The 18,353-nt window shown below is 40.9% G+C and overlaps 1 protein-coding gene and 1 long non-coding RNA gene across 14 annotated transcripts in view; one reads left to right on the top strand and one right to left on the bottom strand.

The window, feature by feature from the left end:
- The window catches only part of ARHGEF28 (Rho guanine nucleotide exchange factor 28), a 127,616-nt gene that overhangs the window by 56,556 nt on the left and 52,707 nt on the right, over positions 1–18,353 (top strand). For 11 of the 13 annotated variants that reach the window (XR_011723155.1, XM_071729975.1, XM_071729976.1 and 8 more), the window contains one exon: positions 14,690–14,820. Coding sequence is in view for 12 of the 13 variants with exons in the window: in XM_071729975.1 (XP_071586076.1) it covers positions 14,690–14,820 (131 nt within the window). In the remaining variant the exon portion in view is untranslated. Of the gene's footprint in view, positions 1–7,558; positions 7,887–14,689; positions 14,821–18,353 lie in introns of those variants that run through there. The other 2 variants (XM_071729986.1, XM_071729984.1) reach the window with 1 other exon arrangement.
- On the bottom strand, positions 978–4,483 carry LOC139789373 (uncharacterized). The gene is made up of 3 exons (XR_011723156.1): positions 4,431–4,483; positions 3,317–3,425; positions 978–1,715 (listed from the first exon to the last, which is right to left on the bottom strand). It is a non-coding gene; the product is annotated as an uncharacterized lncRNA (long non-coding RNA).

The following is an 18,353-nucleotide window of genomic DNA, read 5'->3' as shown; positions in this document are numbered from 1 at the left end:
AGCCTGGCCTTTGGTTTTCACAGTTCCACAGAAATCTCAGTTTAGCCACAGATCAGTTTAAGGAACAGAACATAATGATCTTCTCCTCTGTGTAAACCAGCAGGGGTGCACTGTAATGTTCAGAAAAATCTGGTTTCAGTGTTGCTGTTCTGTTCTTTTTTAACTGGTTTTCCTTACCATGGTTGATGAGACTTAAAAGGGTGTTATTTTTTTAACTATCTTAGAAAAAATGGCCCTGCTGTGTGGAGTCCCTCCTTTGCCCAGTTTTTGTTCAGTCTGTGAAATGGTTAATTTTTCTTCTTACTATGATCACATCTTTTGCTCCTGTTATAGTGTGTTTGCCTTTGGGTTTTGGTGGGGAGAATGTTTACATTTGGGAGTGTTTTGAGTTGGCTGAGCCTGTTTTGACATTGGAACTGCAGGAAATAATTTATGTTTATTGATAGGTAAAAAGAAAAGTTACCTGTTAAGTGTTGCCTGTCTGAGACAGTCACAGGAGTTCTGTGAGTAAGCCTATGCATATCTTTTCTGTTTGTGGTCATTTTTATCTTTTCCTGGCAGCTTTCAATCCTCTCCCTTATGTATGCTTTGAGAGAGATTGGGTGATCCAGCCACAGCATCTCTAGTCCAGAAGCTGCAGGCCTTTGCTTCAGTTTCTCTCCTTAGTTAATTTACAGTTGGACCTCGGGCACATCACTTATCTTTTCATTAGGTTTCAGTTACCTGAACTAAGGAAGACCATAGAATGTGAGGTGAGAAAGTGACACTGCAGTATGTGGATGTTTGGAGTGCAAAAACTAGGACAGGTTGTGCTGAAGAAGTTTTGGAAGGTAAAGGAGGCTTTTTAAAAACTCATTTTAGACCAAGGTAGGTGGTCGGAAAATTGCAGAGAAAAATAAAAGCTGAAGAAAACTGCAGATTTAGTGCTGCAATAATGACTGTCAATGGCATTCTGCCTTTTTTTTTTTTTGGCTGCGGTTTTCAGAGATCCTTATGTTGCTTTGGGAAGCCTTTGCATGGTTCCTTGCACCGTGTGGAAGAGATGCTTAACTTGGGCTTAAGCTCAGGGTCCTGCCAGAAACAACCTTTAAGAAACATTTAAATGTGTCAGTAGTTTTATCTCAGTAGATAAAGCATAATCTCATTTGTTCAGGCTGTCTATAAACAACTTAATATTGAAGACTGCAGAATAGTTCAGAGCTACAGAAGATGTGGGAGTTAGAATCTTCTGGGATGCAGGCCTAAACTGAGCTTAATTAAAACACCATGGAGAGATCTGGAAGAAGCAACACTGGGAACTAAAACAAGCTTGTTCTTGTTTCATGGGGTTTCCTCCACTCTTCATTTTCTGAGACATTATAATTCAAGTTAACCTCAAAAGGAAGACATAAAGAAAAATGAACAAGTCACAAGCATGTGCTGTCTGGGTTCCCAGAACTTGTCCTCCTCCTCTGCCTAAAATCCAAACCAAATTTGCTCAACAAAATAATCTTTCAAAAAGAGGCTTTTCTCCCCTGATGTTTAAATAAGCTCTTTTGCCTGTCTGTCTTCTGCCTGGTCAAATTTCATGCTAACATAAATAAACAAACAGGGACGCATGTAATGTGTAAGCTGCTCTTTAAATGTGAAATATAATCCAGAAATACTTCATGAAGAAAACAGTCACAGTCTTGGCTTTCTTCCTCCTTAAGAGGTGGCCCGTCCCCTGAATCTTCCTGAAACATAGAAAATTAGATTTTTAAAGAGATGGGTCTTTGGTGAAATTTCTGTCAGCACAGACTGCCAGAGTAAGCATAGAGTCAATAACCAAGTCATTGGCGAAACTTCAGAAGGAGCAAGGTCCAAGTTAAACTTGGGTTTGCTTTCATGTGAGGCCATCTGCTCTCTCTGTGTTGCTGGGACTCACAGAGATCTCTGTGGAACTGAAACCAGGAAGAGGTTTTTATTGACTCCAGTCTTTAGTTCTCAGGCTTTTGCAAATAAACTCAAGGGACCTTTTCATCAGGATATGGGACAAAACCTGATGAGCTTTCCATCCACATTTGTACTGCCTATCCCAACAAGTCTTTTGATGTGAAAAGATACTAGACAAGGAGACCAAATTGGTGAATTATCTCTTTATGTACTTTGAAAGTGCTTGATGGTTGTTTTGAGAGTCAGGGCACACTGACCGCTGTCATGTGAGAGTAGTATTAATGAGGTTGTTATCCTAAACTGAGCTTGTTATCCTAAACCACATCAGGTAAAGGGCACAGTAAAAAAAAGGAAGCAAAAAAAAATCTGCAGTCAGTCATGAACCAGACATCAGAAAGGTATGCATCTGAGGAACACTGTGAAATCTTGGCAGCGGGGCAGTGAACTGAACAAGATTAAGAGTTTAGGACAAAGCCTGAGATAAGGCATTTTACATCCCCACTTGTTCTTTCAAGCTACATTTCGTCAGGATTGGGTGGGGGGTCACTTTTGCCTCTCTTTTGTAGAAACCCTGAACCCTTCTTCATCCCAATTTTGTGTGTTCAAGGATCTTGCAGTTCTAATATAGTTTATGCAAAACAGTCTTAAATTTTTAAAGGTACATTTCTCCTTTATCAGGTATCACTTCTTACAAGCAGTTGCCTTTCAAAAGAGGTAAGTATTGCTAATAGCTCATTGTAGATTAATGCATCATTCCTTTAATATCACAAACATGATATTTTTAACATGAAAATGTTATTCTTGTTATATCTGTCCCACCTGTCGTTAACAGTCTGGTGTCCAAGAAATTGCACAGATAAGTCCAAAAAAATAGGCCCAAATTTATAGTACAATATAGTTATTTTGTGTTTTTCTTTACTATTGCTGATACCTATCTACAGAGCATCTGTGGGATACATAGAAAAGAAGTCTCTAGCATGAGTGGATTTTGCCATCAGCTGTTTGAATGGAAGAGTGGAGAGCACCTGCATGAAGGGAGGTGGTGAATGGGAGGGTTGAGGGCTGGAAGGGGTCAGGGACAGAATGTGCATGGGCTTGATTCCTGAATTCACCTAGGATGGTACTTTTCTGGGCCAGCAAAATATGCTGCTTTAAAGAGGTACTGGAAGGAAGAGGCTCTGTGATGCTGAATGCTAATGATCTTTCACCGTATTGAAAACTGGCTTCATGCAGGAGGAAACTTTGTGTTTGCAATAGAAAGTGTGCAGTGCAAGAAGATCCCCATTCCTCCTGTCCCTGCCTTGCTCACTGTGCTTTCCAGCCCTGTACATGTGCAGGTGATGTAGAATGGGGAGCCTGCTGCAGGAAACAGGGAGAGAGGTGAGATGCACCAAGTACTTACACATGGTGATGATGGGCAGTGACTGCCTGCTTGGACCTTTGGGATCCTCTGCTGAGCTGTTTAAATCCCAAACTGCCGTGTTACTTCTGGGAGGCCTCAACAGGTCTCTCTGTTCACAAAATAAAGAAATTAATGGGCTAGTTCCTTAAACTAAACACATGAATCACCCATCAGAAATTTAACAATAAGAGATCGTACAACTGAGGGAGGTTGTCTGCCAAGATCTTAAAGATTTGGGCTCGCTTCTGTGTCTTTTGGTTTTAGGTTCAGTGATTTGGCAAAGGGAAAGAGGGAGAACAGCAATGTGGCAGAGTTTTTTCTGACTGTTCTAGATTAAACTTTGCTAAGAAGGCCCCAGGTTTTTGGTAGAGATGAGAGGTGGTAAAAATAGTAAATGCAGCAAGCCATCCTATGAGACCTGCGTGGCTCTTGGTGACAGCAGTCTATGCAGCCATCATCTTCCTGTAGGCAGGTGAAAAGAGGATTAGGTGCTTGATGTATGGGACCTGATTGGTAGCACTTTGCTTCTAGATGCCTTTAATTTACATGTGCCAAGTTTTCAGCATGATTGTTAAGTCCAACTTAGGGTAATGCAGATGTTTTTTCCAGGTATGCTGGTTGACTCTCTGTGTGGGAAGATGTGCTCTAATTAGTATAAAGAACTGAAAAAAGTAGGAAAGCCTTTTATGCCTGTGGGTCACAGAGGCTGATGGAGATGATTCATAGCTGTTTCTATACCATCTTTCTTTGTCAGAGCCCTCTCTGCTGCTTTGGGAAATGATTGCAGGCTCTCCTAGTCTTTGAGCAAAACCAAGCTGGGGGAAGCCAGCTTCACCCCGAATATCAGGGGACACTTTGCCCAGAACAAACCAGACAGGGAATTTTTGGCATAGCCAGTCTTCAGCCAGCTCTCACCTGACCTGTGTCCAACAGTGCCCCCCTCCAGCCCTGTTTCTGGGGTTGGTACCCCTGCTTTCCATCCCATGCATGTCTCTTTCCCATCTAGGGGGAGGGACCAGAGCTGGGACCATAGGGGCTGTCTCCCTCTGGTCTGCCTGGGAGTGAGGGAGCTGCCAGCCCACAGTTCAGCAGGGTCTGGGGAGACCAAGCTCACCTGCTGTGCCCTACAGAGGTGTCCTCTGAGTGTGCCTGGGAGGTGCCAGTGCCAGTGCCAGTGCCAGTGCCAGTGCCCTTCCTTCGATGGAGACTGCGGATGACATTTCTCTGCTTCTTTCTGTCTTGCCATGAGCTGCGGGAACAGTCAGACAATAGACAGTGGACTGCAATATCTCTGAAAAACATTTATATCATATGGATGTATTTTGGCAAGCATTGGGTGAAGGAATTTAAGGCATTACATTATTTATCAAAAGTGTTAGCCTTAGGTAATGCACAAAAAACCCCCCATTTGTTCTTTATCTTTAGATCTATACCTTGGCATACGTAATTGAAAACATTTTTTCATTGTAGAGTAAGGTTAATATTTTCCAGCTAGAAAGCACCTTTTATCTTGGAAGCTGCCAGATCTTTGTGCCAGCTGCATGCAAATGGCACCACTGTGAAAACAAAGAGTGGCAGGTGAAAAGTGGGTTAGGTCATCCCACGAAGTGCAAGAATGGGGAAGAAAAATATTTTTAGTCAAAGACTGTGGGGCAGAGCCCTTCTTTGTGGCAAAAAGCAGCATGAGATCTTTTCATGGCTGCATAAAGAAGTTTTACAATCTAGAAAAAAATAATCTCTCACAAGGCCTGAACAGAGCAAATAACATGAGCGATATTCAATTAACCCTTCAGAAACAGGGGTTAAGGTTGAAAATTTATCTGTACTTTCAAACTGCTGTTGACAAATTTCCATGTGAGATCCTATTCAAGGGAGATTGCAGTAGGCAGGGGAAAAAGCCTAAGAACTTGGCCAAGAAATGGAGGATAAACAACTGGAGTAAATGAACAGGTTTTCATCACAGAAGAAATTTAGTAGCTATATTCCTCTAGTGTTATGTAATGGGGCTGCTGTTGAAAAATCATTTAATAATCCTTAACTACTCATTTGCATTAGAAAGTTCTAAATGAATGCAATTAGTTTAAGGGAGGAAGTAGGCAATAACTGAGCAGTCGGTGAAAATGTTTATGCGGTGCACAGAGGTCATTTGGGAAAGTAAATGTCTTGGCATGTAAAATACTTCAATGCCATTAAATACATTGGCTGCATTTCTGCATCGTGAGTGTTTTGTTTGGTTCTGGTTATCCCTTCCTGGATTAAACAGAAGCCCATGAAGAGCAGTGGGAGAGAGTAAAAAAAAATTTAGTTGAATGTATAAGTGAAAAAAAAATAGAATTGGTCAATTTAGAGAAAAGACTCACAAGTGAAGATACCACAGAAGTAAGCAAAATTTACCATTTCTCATAAAGCAGAAGAAAGGAATAGTTGCTAAAATCTAAAGTTGAGAAATTTTGAAGCCATTGTAAAACATACATCTCTCTCTAAATGTAAGCTGCTGTTTTCCCATGGAACACTGCCTTTTGCACACATCTGAAGCTAAAGCTTTTATTCTTGTTGGTGTTAAATTTATGCCATGAGCAAGAGAGCACACTTAGGAAGAACTGCTGCGTAGAGGGGAAATCTTTTGTTTTGGGGCAGTTGAAGACATTTCCTAAGAGAACAAATGATCCAACAAATACGTGCTGTCCTTTCCTTTTCCTTCAAAACGTGGCCACAACAGGAGGCAGGCGAGTGTCGTGGATGGTGTGCAGGTGGGAAGGTGCACGTCAGTGCTTGCATTCCTGGATGCCCAGGGGATTTATCCGTGCAATTTGAACCTGACATTTGAGGGAATGGAGATATTTTGAAGTGAATGCTGAAAGTGTGGATTTATATCCTCTCTGTATTTTCAGTCACCCATTGTCTGTTTTATTTCCCCCGGGCTGTTAATTATATATAAAAATCAAAGTCTATGGGAGTGTCTAATATTTAAAGTGAAAGTCTAAGCCTTTCAGTGTCTGGGGCAAATTACTCTTTTCAAGCCTAACAAAGCTGGCAGAACTTCAGTTAAGGGAAGGGCAGAACAATTGTGTGTTTCAACTATGTTTTATGTAATTTGTGCACTTTATGAAGTGCTTGTAGTATAATTATTTTATCCCTGAAAACTTGGTAGGTGTTTTTCTGATGGGTTTTGAATTTAATTTGCATTTGAATTGCATTATTTTCTTTCAATAAATACATTGTTATTTCTTACTGAAATGTGAATTGAGGAATCACTTGAAACACAATACAGAAGTAGCTCTGCAGACCTCAGCAGCCTGAAAAATAATTGAAGTGAAGTAAGGAATGTTAACAAGCTCAAATGTCATCATCTTCCAAAAACTGACATTTAAGCTGATCTACATTCTCTCTTTTCCTTTATGTGGAATACAAAACCACATACATTGTGGGGTAACTAAAAGCAAAGTTTGGTGGAATTGGTTAAGAAATAGTGGACATGTTATTTTGTATTAGCTCTTGTATAGCCACATCTGAGCCTGTTAAAAAAAGAGAAGTTTGTGTAGTGCAAAGATGTTGGGGGAAGGGATAATGAGTTCCTACTGAATACTAATTGCCATGGAGTTGTTCAGGGAGACTGTATGAGAATGGAGGATTTGTTATAAATTAGTCACTAGCTGTATTGTGCATTGATGTGAGGTTAGACCAGAGCTGTAAAGGTGCCAGCTCTACAAAAACATTACAGTTCGCTGTCTAATATGGTGACTTTGTGAAGGAGAAAACACTGTTCAGACTAAATATTATTGGAAAGAGAGCTCGTCTAATGACAGTTTAATCTCTCTTTATAATACTTAAGCTTTAAGCTTATTTCAGCTAGATAGATAGCAGTGAAAGACTTTGAGTGGGTTATCACTGCTTTTTCAGCTGCAACTTCACAGGGTCTGCCAAAGCTGTAAATTCTGAGAGAATTTACTCTGCATCAATACAGGGTACAGGAGATTGATTAGTGCTTTTAGTGTAGTGCTTTGCCTTCTTTAATTCTAGCTCTTTGCCTCTCCTTAATTTGAGAGTCCTTGTAAACCCCACTTTTAACATCAAAACAAAGCTTTGAAAAACTTGCAATAGTTTGTTTACTTTTGAGACCTATTTTCTCATTCCTTACTCAGTTCTTATTGTTTTCATTTACATCAAAATGGAAAGGTGAGTTAATGATTCATTGGCACACAGTGACCTTTCAAATAGCTCTGGACCACGATGCAGCAGCTCCACTTGAAGATCTCATACTTTAACCTCCCTGCTTCTGCCTTAATATTTGCAGCCTGATCTGTCTACATGCCGGGAAGCCTGAAGAGAGCAAATATTTACAGCTTGTCCCTCCCCAGTGTTTAGTGGGCTATTTGATCCTTTTTTGCCCATTCCTTTATTTTACATCACTCTTAGACTTAACTTGCTATAGAGAACAACAAAGTGCAAGTTTGGGGATCTGCTCTCTTTTTATTTAACACAAAAATGGACTCTGACTCTGATTCACCTTTTAATTACTCTTGGCCTTCCTTACCTAAAATGAGGATTCGAAGAAGGGCATCCAGACCAGGTAGAAAAAGCTGTCTTCTTTTAAGTGAATCTTGCTTCATAGCTCTGCCTTCTTTTCATTGTCTGTTTCTGTGCAGGTGGCTAATGAGAGCCTGCATGAAGTAGATTTTCTTTCTCTCAGAAGTCAACCACACTGTCAGTTATGCTTTTGTAGATAATGGTATTGAAATTTGTTAAGAGAGAAGAAGCTTTCTCCAAATTATCCATTGTTCTTAAATTATTATTTTTAAAACTTTATTTCTTTTTCCTGTACTTGCTTCGGGCTTTTTCTTCTGACTGCATGTGTAGCTCTCACTGAGCAGCTCTGGGAGCTGCACGACAGCGACTGCAGAAAGCTCTGCTGGTTACAGTTGTTTTCATTTAGGAGAATTTGTTAGTTGAAATATGTCTCAACAGCTAACAGGAATTTATTTTTTAAAAATTATGTACTAAAGTCCTACCAGAATGAGAAGAAAAATATTTTGCTTTCTTGAAAAAAAGCAAAAAAGGTTAATAAGTGGCTTTGGTGGTTGGGTCAGTTACTGTTTTTGAACACATAGACACTGTTCTCCTTTGTGGGGAAGTCTTAGGAAAATAAGAATTATAAATTATAATATGATAAAGGAGTTTTTAAGGAGATTGAAAGGCACTGACCAGCAAGTTTATTGTTAGGAAGAACTGTCACTGAAAGGCTTTAATGAGATAAATTTTAACTACATCTAAAACCAAAGAAATGTAGAGAAAGAATAGCAAAAATTGTAATTTGTGCTTATTTCCTCAAAATTGCTTTTTTATGTTTCAACAAGGGGAAAGAAAACAAATAACAGAAGTATGATCCATCAGTGTCATTAAAGTTAATGAGCCAAGAGAATCATGTTTACACAGTCTGAGACTTTGACCTAGTTTTAGGGTGAAAAGTGTGTGCAGAATGCTCATTTTAATGTGCAGAACACTTTCTGAATATGTTGTTTTTTTTTTTTTTAGTTTCTGCATTGTGTATGGTTGCACATGCAATTTGCAAACAAGATGAAATAGGCTGCAAATTGCATGGTGCATGTGATTTCCATCTGCCATGAGGACATTTTATGTGTAAATGCTCTTGTTGTGCACCCATCCACCATAGCACTGCTGTTATTTATTTTACTTTTAGATAGCTTTTTGGCTTTATTTTATGTTATTTTATTTTTTTAAAAATACCTCACCTGTGGTGAATCACTGTATGCAGATCCAGTGTTTGCATTTTATAGTATTGCAACTTGTTTCCCATCCCTGATAATAATATACCAACACATGTAGCTTGTGTGCACATCTGACCACAGGTGTGTGGTTTTTGGAGCAAGAAGGTGCTCTTGGGTGCATGTGCATGTTTTAGTGGTAAATTCAAGTATTCACTTGTGTTTGGTGAATTGAAATCCTGGCTGCCCACAAGGTAGGAGAAGTGCCTCTGCAAAGGGAGAGCAGGCTAATGGTCTTTGTTTATGATCTTAATTTTTTTCTGGTAGTATCTGAAGATGGATAGTTGATCCTGACAGACAGGTGGGGGGCACATACCTGGCATCTGCATTTTCCTCATGTGGGAGTTCTGGTCTCAGTGAACAAGAGACCTGTAGTGCTTGGTGGTACATGCCTCCGGATTCTTCCTCCCCAGTTCCAAAGTCATGAAGTCATCGTTCTTTCACCCACCTGTGCTGGGTGCTCCAGCTGAACTGGGCAATGAAATATCAGCTTTCACTCCTTCCTCTCCAAACCAACAAGTTGCTGGTTTCCTGGTCCCTGGTTTTTGCCTAGGTAGGGAGGGAAAATGGCTAGACTTCCAGTGGGAGAGTCTGAAGTGGAAAATTCCACCTCACACTTTGCACCATCTGCATCAGTGTTTTCAGATTTTAAAATTCCTGTGTGCCCCATGGTCAGCTTTTGTCCCTGACTGGGGACATCTCAGGCTGAGTGGTGCCCTCCTCCTCCGGATCTCCTAGAAGCCAGCAGGAGCCAAGCACAGGCTCTGCATCTTTGAGGCCATGAGTTGCAGACTTCCTCCCTCCTGCTGAGGCTGCGTGTTCATGGCATAATTAAGGGTTGATTAAGCTCAACAGAGAATGTGAACGTGGCTGTGTATTAGTGATTGGGCTGGGAGGGGCTCAAAGTTTCATTCCTTGTTGCAAGACTCCTAATGATACTTTGTTTTTTAATGTGAAATGGCCATAAGACAAGTCTCTTCTGCCCTTCTCTCCTGGTGCATAGTCCTACCTGTTCAGAAGCAGTGACTCTCTGAGCTTTCTTGAAGACTTTAACAACCTTCAAGGGTGCTGCGAATGTCTGTTTTTGACAAGTCTGTCCTACTGTGCTGGGAGGTGGGAGTTACATGCTGAGTCCATGTAGGCAGTGGTGGGAACTGAAATCAAGCATCCCTCATCTTGGGAAAGTACTATATGCATTGTGTTGTATAAAATGACATACCAACTGATTTCTGTTTGTATATGTATTTGTATAGTAGGCAAGGTAGTCACCTTGCTTAAGGGACAGATGTCAGGCCTATGAATTCCATGTTGGAAACAGATGCTTTTTCACATCCCACATTTAGGTGACAAAGATCAAAGTCAGTGATTGACAAGTGCCTTCATCCTCGGTGTTTCTTAGTTGTTACTTTAGGACCACATCTAGAACATGATAGTATGATATCTACCATCCAGGTGCTTGAGCCTCTCCATAGAGTATGTAGGAAACACAGTACTTCTATTTCCACTTCAGAGATTTTGGAGAGTTAAATATTTGTCTTTATCACAACAGCACTTCAAAGCTTACCTTGATTTACCCTCTGGCTAATGTGATTCTTGTGTACTTGCTTAATTTTGCTGTCATGAGTAGTTGCACTTTTTGAGTGGCACTCGAACACCTGAATTAGGGGCACAGATCTCCCATTGAAACTGGTTGTGTGGTCCACATCTACAGATAAATGTCACCTCAGTTGTAACCTCCCCTCACTGTGAATGTATGGACTTGATTCTTCAAATTTGAGTTGCTACTTCTAGATTTAGAGAAGTATTTCTGCAGTCCTGCATGACCCATGAACTTAGCAGTCTGCATTTTTTGCTGACATCACAGATATTACTTCCAGTTACGCATTAACTCCTGCTCAGATTGCTGGGGGTAAGTGGGATGATTTGTCTGAGAACTATTCATTGCATGTAGAAAAGGGAATTCCTACTTTCTTTCCTGGCTTCTGACTTGGTTGTGCTTATGAATTTAACTTCTGTTTTTGCTGTGTACTCTTCATAGAGATATCTAAGTTTTTATTTTTGTGAAAAAACAAGTCAGTGTTGCGTTCTTACTGTTTTCTGACACTGGTCATTCAAGGCTATACATTGTACCAACATAAAGAATGTTTTGAGTTATTACTGTGATGATCCCATGTTTTTTTTTAAAGTTAAGTATTTTTATAAGCACTTGAGCCAGGTAAATAATGTAGTTTTTTCTGTGTGACTTAGACAACAACATAACAGAAAATGGAGAGGACTCATTCCTAGTAATTAATTGGTGAAAGTCTTTTATGTTATTCATGTTTGGAGAATATCCTTCCCATCACTGTGGGAATATTTAATTCCCACATTTAAATAAAGCATATGTATGTCTGGACTTTTTACCAGGCAGATGGCAGAGAGCTGCAGGCTCTGCTAAAGGACACATGCCCTTACTTTGTTCTGTATAATAAACTGTCATGGCACAATAAAGAGTGTTCATCTCTGGCAGAAGGATCAGGTTGGTGAGCTGTGCCTGGTGGTTTGTTTAAGCACCAGAGCCAGTTCTGGTGTGTTGTAGTCATGTAATTTTTACCTTGCATTTTGCATGTGCACTTGCATGATGTTACAAATGCGTTTTGTTGATATTCCTTATCTTTCAGGCAAGGACGGCCTTGCTGCATATTACTGCTGGTACCTAGTGCAGTGAGCCATGGCTCACCTATCCAACCTGCTCCTGTGTTAAGCTGGAGGAAGGGCTGCTGGTGGTCTCCCTGAGACTGAGATGACTTGAAGCCAGCAAGGCAGGCTGGAGGCAATTAATGAGGCTGTAGGAATGCAGTGTGTGATGTGGATGTTTGCAAGGGTTTTGTCACTTTTTAAACTATGCAGGCCTGTCTGGTGGAAATAAGTTACTAGCACTGTCAATGTGTAATTAATAATGCTCTCCCCTGCATTCAGCAAAGTCTTTAAATATTTTTCTTGTTAGAAAGTTAGTTTGATGTAGTCATGCCTTCATGCATGTTTGAATTGGGGGCTGGACTGTGAGCAAGGAGGTTACAGTGGGGTCTTTTTGTAAGAGGAAGACCAAAATAACCTTCTGCTTTTGTCTGATCATTTGAAATATATTTATTTAGACATTTTACCTTTAACAACACACTGACTAGAGCATATGCCAGAAAGGAGTATGAAATTCAGGAGTGATAATCAGTAAGGATTTACCTACGAAGAGTGCTGCAGATAATATATTCTGATATACCTTCTTATATTTGCTGCAGCTCTCCTCATAAATTGTTACTTAGGTTTTTACTCTCGTACAGAAAGCTAAAATGATGTAAATGAAGATGTGAAGTAATAAAAGGATCTGTTTGTTTCTCACTGGGGACATGTAATTCTTTGGACAGCCCATTAGCTGTCTGTAGAGACCCCAGCAGAGGGGATTGCTGCTGAAGTCTCCTGTCTCCGTAGGCTTGGGTTTACCCCGTGATTAGTAAATCCCTAATGCCTGGCCTGGTTTTCAGGGTATGTGTTGAACCTTTGCAGCACAGCACTGGAGCTGAATGACTGCCTTGCCAGTTGTGCCCAGTGGGTTTATACGTGAGAGGGAGCGTGTGCTGGGGAAGGTAATAAGCATAGAGGAAGCAACAGAGAGCCTGACGTTTTTTCCCTTCCTGGTTGTTGGTTTAAGACCAGGTCTTGGAAAGTTTTAGTTGCCACAAGAAAGTACTGCCAGTTTTGCCAAGTCATATTTCCATATGATTTTAGCTACCAAAGTCTGATGCGCTGCTGTAGAAAACAATGATGTTATACTATTTATAGATAAAGGCTTTGGGATCATGGCAGACATGAGAAAGTGGTTTGTAACTTTAATAATTCTCTAGATGGCAGTTGCTAAAATCATGTTAAAGTTCTTTCAGGAGGAAGAAGCAAAATGAGAAGTGTAAGAATGTTTTAATGATATGAGATCCTGCAAGGCCTGGTAGGACTAGAAACCAAATAATTCATAGTGTGCCATTTCTAAATGGGAATTTCCAGTTTTCTCTAAGTATAGAGCTTATTGTTATTGGATTTTATGAGATAGAATCTTCAATAAAATCTGTGGGGTAGCACTGAAGTTTTGATACTGGTCTGGGATTTTCTACTTTTTTTTTTCTCAAAGGAACCAAAAGCCTTGACTAGTGTAATTTTTAATCCAGTGCTGTTTCTTCATTATAGCTTTTCTTGCACTCTGATGGCCATGGGCATCTTTGATGAAGCTTTGAGCAACCTGATCTAGAGAAAGATATTGTAGCCCATAGCAGATGGGTTGGACTAGGTGATCTTGAAAGCTCTCTTCTGACCCAGACCTTGCTGTATGAGTCTGTGATCTTCTGAAAGCAGTTATAATTGCTTTAGGAGTATAGCGTGGGAAAAAATATTAGTGGTATCTTTTTTTTCCACTTGTGCAGAAAATAAGTTTCTGATGCAGACTAAGAAGGATTTTTTTTGCATAGTTTTTAATAACTGACAAACTAGAATTAAGCTTATTGGGAGTTTTGATTTCGGATATTTTGCTGGGTATCATACTTTACTGTGTCACGTTGTTAGGCTAGTCTATCTCAGTTTAGTTCCAATGGCAATGCCTAACTTAAAGCACCATAAATAAGGAAAATTGCATTACAATTGTGATTATTTTTATTTAGGCTGTTTTTGCAGAATGTAGAGCAGGGTAATATGAGGCCTTGTCTACCCCCAAGTTCTGGATTGGAGCATGCTTTTATACTTACGTGCAGCTTTAAGAGAACTGGGCCTGCAGAACAGAGTAGCAGTGTAGCACTTGGTTAGCTTTTCTGCTGCTCAAAGCCATAAATAGCCCATGCAGCTTTTTCTAGTACTGCAGTCATGGATACAGTATTGAAAAGTGAACTCTGAATTTCTCTTAATGACTTCTGGTGAAACCAGTGATTTCTCATTTCATTACTGAAATTAGTCTTCATCCCAAACGTCTTGTTCATGAGTCAAATCTTGATTGGTTGCTGTCTCCCTGTAAAGGCACTATCCGTGGTGTTTTGTTTATATCGCTTGTACAATTTTGTTTCTGTTTTCTGTTTTAAGAACAGTAATCTGCTTTATGAACAGTAATCTGCCTTATTGGTTTAAGCTTAGTATTTGTGCTGCTTCCAGTGGGTAGAAGAGTCATTATTTCACTGCAGTTGAACAGTATTGCATTCATATAATGTATCAGATGTTAGGTATTTCATGTGTAAACCAGGATCATGCATATTTCGTCCCAGCACATAAATCTTGTTCTGTGTACTTCTGCAACCACAGATCTCTACAGTAGAGTTCTAGCTTAGGTGGAAAATTGAAGGTTTTGCTTACTGGGATAGAGGAACATTTGTTTTTAAGTTATATGAATTACTCTGTGGTATGTTGTAGAGTTTTGTCAGCTATAGACTTCTTAGAACATGTACCAACTGTTAGGCCAGACAAATACTACTAAAATTGTAATGTTTAAAGCTTAATGTTTTACCATTTTTGTTGTATTATATATACATGAGGAGAAAATGGTTTGAGATTTAATTGTATATTTTCCATAATTTCTTTTTTGCAGAACAGAGACATTCCACCCTTGATATTCTCAGGAAACTCAAGGCTCCACCTACTTTATTTGCTGCACCCAAACTTTCTGCCATGCTGAGTGAAAATGATGAAGTATATGCAAACTGTATGGTAGTAGACCAAGTAAGCATATGTTTGAACTTCTGGCAATTTTTTCATCATCTTCTGTTAAAGTAACTTATTTGTGTCATAGTAAAGTCTTCTGAATCTGTCAGCAGTAGCATGTGGCCCATTAGTAAAGCTCTGAAATACAAACAGTAATGTCTTACTCTTCTCAGCTGTGCTTTGTAACCCATTTATGAAGTCCCTGTTTAACAGATTCAGTTGATGATAGGAATTATATGATAGATGGAAGTGATTTATTTATTTGTAACATTCTGTGGGCTCTCCCTGGGGTGAAATTTGGAATACAGGAGTAAGAAACAATCAGATCATAATGTTAGAAAAAATGTTCCCTGAAACACTTCTGCTGCTGCGTTCACTGCAGATGCAGTCGTTTACAATGGCTGAGATAGAAGTTTCAGTCTGAGGCCAATGAGTTTGAAATGCACCTAATGCACTAAGAGGGATGGAGTGGTGACCTAGAAGAGAGCAATTGGCAGAGAACTGTATATGCAATCTGGGAACCCTTATGCAGGTTGGAAAGACAGACCTGCAAAAGTGCCACCCATTTACAGGTGCAGATTTTATGCCTAAACATATTGCTGGGGGTACTTTGGCTTGGATTCCTAGCCACATTCTACTTTGTTAAATTGCTGATTGATGCTAAACTCCTTTAAGTGCCACACAGGAGGAGGTGGGGCAGCTACTGGAGAAGGTCCCTCTGGTGTTGAGGGGAAACTGGCCAGGCTGGAATAACTTTGAAGGGAGGAACAGCTGTTCAAGTCGTAGGAGAAGCATGTTACCTTCTTCTATCTGTGCACAATGCAATAGTACTTGCAGACTTGCACAGTATCTTTGAGTGAAGACAGGGGCTCTTGAAAAAATTCCAGCAGTTCTGTCTTTTACTAAAAGAGATGTTACTACAATGGGGATGAAAACACATCTCAAGTGAAGCAGGAGGGAAGAAAGTCAGCAATCTGAGAGACCAGGACTTTGGAGATGCTAGCAATCCTTCCTTTCTTCCTATTTTTATGCAGGTGCTTTTTGGAGGTTGTTTTCAGTGGCTTTGTGACTTTTCAGTATTATTCAGTGTCTGAGTCTTTCAAGTACACTATCCTAGAAATACAAAACCATTTCATATAATGGCCTGCTACAGACCACCCAGCCAGGCTGGCCAAGTGTATGAGGCCCTCTTGAGACAGTAGAAGCTGCTTCATGCTCACAAGTCATGGTCCTCATGGGGGACTTTAATCAACCTGTCCTCTGCTGGAGGGACAACACAGCAAAGCACCAGCATTCCAGGAGCTCGTTGAGTGCATTGTTGACAACTTCCTCCTCCAAATGGTAGAGGAACCAACCAGAAAAAGTGCTTTGCTGGACTTTGTTCTCACCAACAGAGATGGGATGGTGAGCGGTGTAGAACTGAACTCAATGGGAGACTTGACTGCAGCGACCATGCCACTGTAAAATTCAGGATCCTTAGGGCAGTGAGAAAAGTGCTGAGTAAGCTGGCAGCACTTGACTTTAAAAAGGCAGACTTTAGTCTTTTCAAAGATCTGCTTGGTAGGGTAGAATTGAGAAAAGCCTTGGATGGGAAGGGAGCCCGGGAAGGCTGGTCGGTATTGAAGGAACACCTCCTGCATGCCCAGGACCACTGTGTCCCACTGAAAAGCAATGCAGGCAGGAATGCCAGAGGGTCAGCATGTCACTATGTCACTCCTGGACACACTTTGGTGTAAAAGCAAAGTTTATAGAGGATGGAAGCAAGGACAGATACCCTGGGAGAATTAGTCAGAATTAGAGAAGTAGTCAGAGAAGCAAGAGATCAGGTTAGGAAAGAAACAGCACAGAGAGAATTGGATCTGTCAAGGGAGATTAAGGGCGGCAAGAAAAGTTTCTGTAGATATGTCAGTGATAAGAGTAAGGAAAATTTGGACCCACTCCAGAATGAGGCAGAAGAGCTGGTCATCCAAGATGTAGAGAAGACCAAGGTACTCAGTGACTACTTTGCCTGAGGCTTCACTGTCAAGGACTCAGATCACAATCTCTGTGTTACAGAAGCCTGAAGGCTCAGCTAAGGCATGAGGATAACAAAGGGGTGATTGGTGACAGCCAACACAGCTTCACCAAGGGCAAGTCCTGACTGACTAATTTTGCAGCCTTTTATGGTGGGGCCACAGCTTTGGTGAACAAAGTCAGAGAAACAGACATTCTCTATCTGAACCACGACATTCTGGTCTCTAAATTTGAACAATAGGGATTTGATGGATGGACCACTCATTGGATACAGAACTGGCTGAATGGCTGCACTCAAAGGTGATCAATGGCTCAGTGTCCAACTGGAGATGTGTGATGAGTGGTGTTCCTCAAGGGTTGGTATTTGGACCAGTGCTGTTTAACATCTTTGCCAGCGACATGGACAGTGGAATTGAATGCACCCTCAGCAGGTTTGTTGGTGACACCAAACTGTGTTGGGCCCCAGGCATCACAAATCCAGGCTGATACAAACGCAGACCCACCATCAGTAAGGAAATGTTGGTATGCAAATTATTATGGGAGCTTGACCAGTGGACCAAGATTCCATCCACCTAAAGATGTTGAGAGAATTGACTGATGTCATTGTAAGGCTACTTTCCATAATCTTTGAGAAGACATGGAGACTGGGGGAAGTCACAGATGACTGGAAGAAGAATAGTGCCATCTCGCATCTAACAAGAAGTGTTCTAAGGATGGCCCAGGTAATTATAGGCCCATCAGTCTAACTTCAGTCCCTGGGAAAGTTATGAAATTAATCCTCCTGGAGACTGTCACAAGTCAAATGAAGCATGTGACTGGGGAAAGTCAGCACAGACTCACCAGGGGCAAATCACTCTTTACAAACCTGATTGCCTTATATGACAAAGTAACCTGCTGAGTTGATACAGGGCAAGTGGTGGACATAACCTACCTGGCTTTAGGTAATCTATCCAATGCTTCAGATGTGGTCCCCCATAGCCTCCCTCCTACAGAAACTGCTGCACTATGGTCTAGGCAAGTGGTCTGGTGTGGTGGTGGGGGAACTGGTTGACCGGCCACACTTTTAGTGTGTTGTTAAATAGTGCCTTTTTAGACTGGCCTTTTCAGGCTAGTCACAAGTGGGGTCTCCCAGGGATCAGTATTAGACCCAACATTGCTTAGTAGCTTTGTGAGTGATCTGGATGTTGGGGACAAGTGTACCTTGATGAATTTTGCAGATGGCACCAATTTGTGTAGGGAAGTAGACACTCCAGAAGGGTGAGCCACCCTCCTGGAATACTGGACAGGCTGCAAAATGGGCTAATAAGAACCTTATGAAGTTTAGTGTGGGCAAGTGTAAGGTCTTGCACCTTGGAAAACACAGCACAAGAGTGCAGAACAAACTGGGATCCACCTTGATGGAGAGGTATCTGGGGGTCTTGGTGGCCAGCAAGCTCAATATGAGTAAATGATGTGCTGCAGCAGCAAAGAAAGCCAACAGGATGCTGGGTTGTATCAACAAGGGCATCACCAGCAAAGAGAAAGAAATCATCAACCCA

This window comes from Heliangelus exortis, chromosome Z (assembly GCF_036169615.1).
Source record: "Heliangelus exortis chromosome Z, bHelExo1.hap1, whole genome shotgun sequence".
NCBI classification, from domain to species: Eukaryota; Metazoa; Chordata; class Aves; order Apodiformes; family Trochilidae; genus Heliangelus; species Heliangelus exortis.
The sequence above is the reverse complement of the archived record's forward strand: the minus strand, read 5'-3'. Positions and strand labels throughout refer to the sequence as shown.